Genomic DNA, 8,369 nt, shown 5'->3' with positions numbered 1-8,369 from the left:
AAACTTGAATTGATTTCGCATAAGGAGACGGGTATCAGCTGTGGCAACAACATCCCCCATATACACGACAGATAAACCGAATGGTCAACTTCTCTATTCCTAGTTTTTAAATATGCAGCACAAATACAAACCCAATAAGTGGCTGCCACAGTTTGAAACATCTTGTCCAAGATGTAACAATTATTAAAATAGTTCTGATGGATTTGTCCTTTGACGGGCGTGCCAGCAACTAAATTTAAGATTTATATTGCCTCTTAACTTATAACCCTGAAAGGACGATTGTGTTATAAACAAGCTGTGTGACCCCATTTACAGGTCATCCTGACCTCAAAGCGTGTACTTCCCAGTTTGCTGTTTCGCACAGGACCTGGTATTGTGACAGGTGGACAAGTAACAACAGCGTTGCGCTAAGTGATGATATTCCACACGACCCAATTGCCATCATAAATTTCAGAAATAAACTATTCAAAGGCCACGTATTTCTCCACTGCTTCGAGCTAATTTGCACATGTCTCAAATCAAAGCAGTCATCCCATATATCCGTGAACTGAGCCCACAGGGGATCGTGTTTGAAATGAAGCTTATGTCAGGGGGACGATGCTCCATGTTCTGGTGTACAAGTTCAGTCGATGTCTGGATGTTGAAATACGCCTCTGTTAGATTGATTCGCATTCATACGCATCAACTACCACACACACACACACACACACACACACACACACACACACACACACACACACACACGCAGGCACGCACGCACGCACGCACGCACACACACACACACACACACACACACACTTTCAAGCTTTCAAAAGGTTTTTCGGTAGACATGTGGAGGACATTTACAAATTGAACACATCACTGACATAAATTGTGTCCCATGTAGTTCCCTATTTTGACTTGTAACCTATGTTCCCTTGTTTTTTGTAGGTGAGCAGTTGACTTGCCTTTGCATGTGTTTGTGATAGGTGCCACCGATGGGGCAGGATACACTCACCGTTTCGCGAAAACCAATATCATTACTATTTGATAGTGATTCATAAACACATACTCATGATATAGTCGGAATCGTACAATCGACTATGCTAAATAAAGAGATTTCAATTGGATATGGAAAGGGTTTTGTCGCTTTCTTTTTTGCAAGTACCTATCATATCAGAAAATGAAACTGATGGTGGTTCCTGAAATTTGAATTATCATAATACTGATGTTTTAAACATTTGCTCCCCACCTTGTACAATCTGTTCACACTGCGTATAGTATGCTGTTTATAGTAATACAGATACTATAGTGTTGTTGGTGTGGAATCGTGTTTGTATAATATGATCACGAAACCCGTGGTGGTTCCTGAAATTTGAAATATTTGGGAAAATTGATTGTTCATGAGTTATGAAATTGCTTGAACGAGATTTGATTTTATATTTAACTTCCAAAGATACATTTTTTTATTCTGGATTTATGTTAATACTCCATATATATCTATCCATATTGACTATTGTATAACATACAAACTAACATACATAGAAATGTACAGAAACCAAATTGTAAATACAACTGGAACGATTTATTGTTGCAGCTTCATTCGGATGTGATTCATTTTTAGTTTTCGAAAGGTTATTAATGGAGTTATTTGGCTCAAGTCGCAAATATAGATGTATACAAATATAAGATTAAACACATACTGTGTAGCAGGAATCATGGTTGTGTCTTGGTTACACCTGTCATGACCACATCAATGTCAGTTCCAGAGATGTTGCAAATGGCTTCAAGCAGGTGGATGTTTCTACTCGCCTTCCTCACAGAGGGTATATTTGCATGAAAGTACTACTTGAGAGTGTTTAATGGACAACATAATTTCGTTATGTAACATTGTGTCATGCTAGCATGGGTGGAGTACATTAAATTATTCACAAGTACGGGAAGGATTCAGAGTAACCTAGAAATGTTCTTCAGAGAAAAGGAATGACATTTTGAAATACAAGATATTCAGATAGCGCCAGCAAGGTGGTTGTCCAAAATGATTACATTTTATCATCGTTAGTGAATACCTCTTGCTGCTGATATATACAAACCATTCCTACGTATTTGATATATTGTGGTTTAGTTTTGTCACATGATTAACGTATGAGCATCACCGATAGAAACAATTCTCCCTACATTGTAAATAGTGTTCCTATCTTTAGGCAATATGTGTCCTGAAGTACACAGAATACTTGTACATGGGTAGAACTTACATTGGATATTATTATGGCGTTGCCTTTAAATTTTATAACAAGGGCAAAAAGACAAGAAATGTTATTCGCCGAAGGGTACATATTGGTTGCAAGATATACGTACGTGTAGTGAGTGAGTGAGTGAGTGTGTATGGTTTTACGCCGCTTCTAGCAATATTCCAGCAATATCACGGCGGGGGACACCAGAAATGGGCTTCACACATTGTACCCATGTCGGGAATCGAACCCGGGTCTTCGGCGTGACAAGCGAACGATTTAATCACTAGGCTACCCGACCGCCCCCGTACGTGTAGTAGGAGATCGATGGTGTTTGCCTTTATATTATACCATATCATGGCATCTTCACCGAAACACGTGTCATGTTCTTATGTTGTCCTCATATAAGTGCGACGTTAAACCCCATTTCACCTCCCAGATGTTTTAGCTGATTTTTAACCATGCTGTTACCATTATAGCATATAGAAATCAACCTGTTAACCAAAGGAGTTAATGTTTATTGCACCGAAGAGAAAATCACAAACGTGAGTCGGCCAGCATGTTCCATCGTGGATGATATTTGGAAGTCGCGGTCATCCGGGCGAACCGGGATTCGAACCCAGAGTCATAGGTTTCCGGCGTGTCCAAGGGACGCAACTCTGCACAGCGAATCGTGACGCCTTAGACGACTGGGCCACCCGCGCCCCCTGACGTACTACACTAAGTACACGTGGAGGGTTGTGTATGTGGGGCTACCGATGTGTTTGTACTCACGATAAATACCTGTCATGCTTTGATACTTCCGTGTTGTGGCTTGTGACCTACATGCAATTTAAAACTTGAATTTGAACGAGCCTAACGGTCAGAATGAGTCAACTGAAATATCGCCTTTCATATAACGCCCTCTCTAGCAATACACTTCATTTTAACTGGGACAATGCCTGTTATAATAATCAGATGTTATCCAGTCACTATTTACTTCACTCCCGTCGTCGACCATGAAGTTCGCCTCGTCGAGGGCGACACCAACCTAGAGTGAGGTGGAACAGATACAACAGCTACCGAATGCAATGTAAGGGAGACAACTCTTGCATCCTCACAGTTGATTCGCGGTTTGAAATGCAGTTTTAGAAGTTTTTTTGTGTCGCGTGTTGTGATGTAGCTTGTCACACGTGGGTGGGTCGGGTGTTGCGAAAAGTGCATGGAAATATGACCTACACCATTTGGATGGCTTCGTATTTGAATGTTGTTTTATTTGTCCGTGACTCGCGCAAATTGAGGCTACAAGAGGGAATTTTGTTTTGTTTATGTTTGTTGGAGACTGCTGAGGTTCGAATGATGCTTATGGCATTTAGTTCAGAGTGACTATGTTAAGTGTTGATTAAAGTTTGAAATCAAACACATTGGTAAGAATGGCAATGAATGTTTTTCGAGTGTGCTCATTTTACCACGATTTCAAAGAGCGTCATAAGACTCTTGCTGAGTTGTTTGATCAAGGTTACCATATTTAAGTCCTCAGTAAAGCTTTCAAAAAGATTTTTGGTTGCCGTGTGGAGGGCAATTGATGTCCGATGCAATTCCCTCTTTTGACTTGTATCATATGTTCCCGTGTTTTTTTCAGGTTATCAATTGACCTGCTTTTGCATGTGTTTGTGACGGGTGCCACCGATGGTGAAGGGGTACGCTCACCTTTTCGCGAATATCTGGTATCATCACTATTTAATAGTGATTCATAAACGCATGCTCACGATAGAGTCAGAGTCGTTTCATCAACTTTGGGCATGACTATCTTAAGAATATGGAAAATATTGCATCGCTTTTGCTCATATTATCCCCTGGGAATGAGTTTACTTTTGACTTGGAGATGGTTATGAAATGTAGCGAGAGTGAGTGGGTTGGGTTTAACGCCGCTTTTAACAGTATTCTAGTTATATCACAGCGTGTCAGCTTAATGTGGGAGGAAAGCCCGAAGTGATGCATGTCTCAGACGTTTACCACTTCGGTGAAACCCACGAGCTGACATACCTAGAAACATAATCGGGGTGAACCGGGATTCGAACCCACAATCATGGGTTTCTGGCTTGCCAAAATTGACGCAACTCTCTGCACACCGAATCGCGACGCCTGAGACGACTGGGCCTCCCGTGCCTCCTATGAAAGTTAGAAAATAACGAGTAAATGACATGAGCCATTATGTTAAATTAACACTTATTCTCTGAAAATATATAATTTTGATGGAAACAAATTACTCCATTTAAATTGAAAAGGAGCCCCAGTGAGATGGGAGATCCAGAACCTGAGGGAAATCAGCTTGCTTCTTTGAGGGCTACAGCAATACAGGAAGGGCTGGGGGGGGGGAGGAGGAAAATAATATGGTTCAGGGACTGTGAGACAGACTACATTAATGTTAACTGTTTGTTTAAAAAGGGGTACCGTCGTCATATAGCCTCATTTTTGAGTGACTACTACAACGTGATGTGACACATTGATTGATTTTTTGCTGAGTTCGTTTGGCGAAATGTTTTCAAACAATAGACAATCAAAGACGCACTGAAGTGTGTGAGTGTACATCTTTATTCCCTGAGTTGCTGATCACACAATGACCTGAGGTAGAATCTAATCATTCCAGGCCGAAAGCATAATAAATCGTGGAAATATTACATTTTGCACGTCGGCACTTTGGCACTCGGTATTTTACACCACGCAATTTGTGTATTAAACGAGGTGAATATTAGTGAGTAAGTGAGTGAGTTGGGTTTAACGCCGCTTTTAACAGTATTCCAGTTATATCACGGCGTGTCAGCTTAATGTGGGAGGAAAGCCCGAAGTGATGTTAATCACTTCGGTGAAACCCACGAGCACGGGTATGGTGCTGACAAACCTAGAAACATAATCGGGACGAACTGGGATTCGAACCCACAATCATAGGTTTCTGGCGTCCCCAAGGGACGCAACTCTGCACAGCGAATCGCGGCGCCTCAGACGACTGGGCCACCCGTGCCCCCCAGGTGAATATTAACATAGCGCCAGTCCCTTACTTTCACCAACACCTGATCTCGGGCTTCTAAATAAGCCAGTCCGCCGGCATCAGTCACGGCATTCTCAAACAACACGACCTGTGTCTGGCTGGAAGCGCTATAGCGGACAACTTGGTAATGGAATGTTTGGAGTGGCTTTTTGTCCCTCTTGTTGTCCTCGACGTAGAACTTGACATGACTTGTGATGTGGTACACTCCTGCTGCCGGTACTCTGATGGATCCGTTCTCGTAACTCATTCCACTGTACAGGAGCTTTTTTTTGGTTCTTTTGGCAACCACTGTATTAAACCACGCATGTTTGGGACAGTGCATCAAACAAGGTGAATATCAAAATAGTGCCAGTCCCGGTCATGTTTCAAGGGATGAATATTGGACAGTTTCACCATCACCTGATCTCCAGCATCTAACTGAGCCAGTCCACCAGCATCACTCGGGTACTCCAGGTGAGCTCCGTCGTTGATACCCTCTTTACACTCAGTCACGGCATTCTCAAACAACACGACCTGTCTCCGCCCTGAGGAGCTGTAGCTGACAACCTGGTGCTGGAATGTTTGGAATGGCTTGTCGTCCTTCCTGTTGTCCTCGACGTAGAACTTGACATGACTTGTGATGTGGTACACTCCTGCTGCTGGTACTGTGATGGAGCCGTTCTCGTAACTCATTCCGTTGTACAGGAGCTTTCTGTCAGAACCATCAGGGTTGGCCCAGTTTCGCACAGCTGTGAGGAGGCCGTCTCGCCCTGAAATATATGGACGTCAATGTAGAAGTGTTCAGTGAGAGAGTTAAGACATGGCGGTTTTACTGAAATATATTTGGGGAGTTTCGATGAGAGAAATGACAATATTGAGTCAGTATATTACAGTTATGAAAGAAATGATACATATGTTATTATTATACATGTAAAGTGTTTCGTGGGTCTGTCTGTTACTAGTTTTATTTAAAAGCAGCGTTGCAGCTTAAGTTGTAATATTTATGTTGAAAGTCAGCCATGTATGAACACAAACCTGATGTTCTCATGTCGAAATCTAGCCCTGAGAAGTGTGACACTGGCTTCAGTAGATTGAGGAACTGTAGATCAGGTGAAGCATCAGCGTCACTCTCTGTATAGACCAACAGAAATCCATATTGTTTTCATATGTATTGCATCATAGTGTTTGACAATAAATTAATTGTACACAACGGACAATGCTATGCTATGCTATGCTATGCTATGCTATGCTATGCTATGCTATGCTATGCTATGCTATGCTATGCTATGCTATGCTATTCTTTATACTCGAATACCCGTAGTATATCTATCTTTATATACACACGTGTGTTTAGATAGATAGATAGATAGATAGACAGATAGATAGATAGATAGATAGATAGATAGATAGATAGATAGATAGATAGATAGATAGATAGATAGAGCGAGGGAGAGAGAAATAAATATACTAAATATAGATATACTACGACTATTATACTACCATGATATGCTATGCCATGCTATTGCAAAAACTCGGATTATGCCATGACATGTACCTATGCTACATGCTATGCTATGCTATTCTTTACCTCGAAAACTCTAAATCTGTCTGTCTGTCTGTCTGTCTGTATATATATATATATATATTTCGAGATCTCGAGAGAGAGAGATACAACGAGTATTATACTACAATGCTATGCTATTCTATGCTATGCTATGCTATGCTATGCTATGCTATGCTATGCTATGCTATGTTATGCTATGCTATGCTATGCTATGCTATGCTATGCTATTGCAAAAGCCCGGATTATGCCATGACATGTACCTTGCAACTGCTCCTGATTCATCAATTCCACCTCCTTGTAAGCCTGTGGACAATAAATGTAACAAGTGTTAAGTGCAAAGTGTAACAACTACAGTTGTCAACAAATCATGTAAAATAATGCTGCAGAGACTTTAAACACCGCACACATCAGTCAGACATTGTTTTGTATTACTCTTTGTCTTTTGATACTCGAACTTCATTAATATGTGTTGTGTATGTTTATCCTACAGAATATATGGGTTAGTATACTCATTCAAATTATTTATATTCATTCAAATTTAGATCAATGAAACAATAAAGCAAGCAAGCATCTTGTAGAACATGTAATCAGGACGACACGCAAACATAGATAATATATACTTGCATGACAACAAGAACGTATTAGCGTTTAAAGGATCTTAAATACATTTTGAATTACCCTTTCACACATATTTCTCTGACTCGTTATTTCAAACTGTATGCGTTTTATAAAAGCAACTGATTTCATCCCCGTATATCAATAAAATGTTCAATGAAAGGTCAAGACCTGACACGTGATTTCGTCATATTAACCTACCTTATCCAAGGCTTCATTCAACGCCGTGTGATCTTGTTGTGTGCGCGATGATGTTGCACTGTTTACGATGGCAACGACGGCAATAATACCAAGCACAAAAGTGTTGAAGAGAATTATCCCACTGATGACGACTTTGGCAGTTCTCCTTTCATCTTTGCGACACAGAGCAAGGCAGTCCCCTGACAGAATGTCTTTAGTGCTCATGTTTAAATTTCTCGCTTGATACCCAAATAAACACAAAGAATAGCATATGACAATATCCGATGGAGAAGATACAGAGAATGTCGAACTTGAAGACATTGCGAATTTAAATTATCCGCTCTTGTGTCCTGCAACCATCTGATTGGTTAATGTTGCGATTGTGTATAGGAGCCAGGGTATACGACTGGCTCGCTGATGATGATAAGTCAATGGGTGTACAGTAATTCAAACCTTATAATAGGCAAGTCGAGATAAGCGGACAGTTATAGCGACAACTTGTTCTTTTTATTTAAGTAATCCAGAAATTAAGTTTTAAACTAATAAGTTTAACCTTAAAACCTTGTGCAAGTCAAGTATACGATCAGAAACTAGGTTTGTCCGCTACACTCGTGGCCTTTTGAAAAATGCTATAAATATCCTGGTGAGACGAGCTTCGGTCCGACCCCGGAAATAACCATAACATAACGTGCACAGGAACATGTAACTAAAATTTTGCAGTGACAAAATCGCATAAATTGTTCGTTACATGGTCGTGTGAAAGGAGTTGTTAATGTAGTCATAATACCTCCCA

The 8,369-nt window shown here is 40.7% G+C and overlaps 1 protein-coding gene across 1 annotated transcript; it reads right to left on the bottom strand.

Moving 5' to 3' along the window:
• Window positions 1-4,768: 4,768 nt before the first annotated feature.
• LOC124126656 lies at window positions 4,769-7,908 on the bottom strand. Its single transcript, XM_048386622.1, has 4 exons — window positions 7,598-7,908; window positions 7,042-7,084; window positions 6,253-6,348; window positions 4,769-5,987 (listed from the first exon to the last, which is right to left on the bottom strand). Exons 1-4 carry the CDS (start codon window positions 7,895-7,897, stop codon window positions 5,560-5,562), a joined length of 867 nt encoding a protein of 288 aa, XP_048242579.1. The 5' UTR covers window positions 7,898-7,908; the 3' UTR covers window positions 4,769-5,559.
• Between the last annotated feature and the right edge of the window lie 461 nt (window positions 7,909-8,369).

Source organism: Haliotis rufescens, unplaced genomic scaffold (assembly GCF_023055435.1).
Source record: "Haliotis rufescens isolate VD_foot unplaced genomic scaffold, xgHalRufe1.0.p SCAF_6, whole genome shotgun sequence".
NCBI lineage: Eukaryota > Metazoa > Mollusca > Gastropoda > Lepetellida > Haliotidae > Haliotis > Haliotis rufescens.
This window is presented reverse-complemented; position numbering and strand designations above follow the sequence as displayed.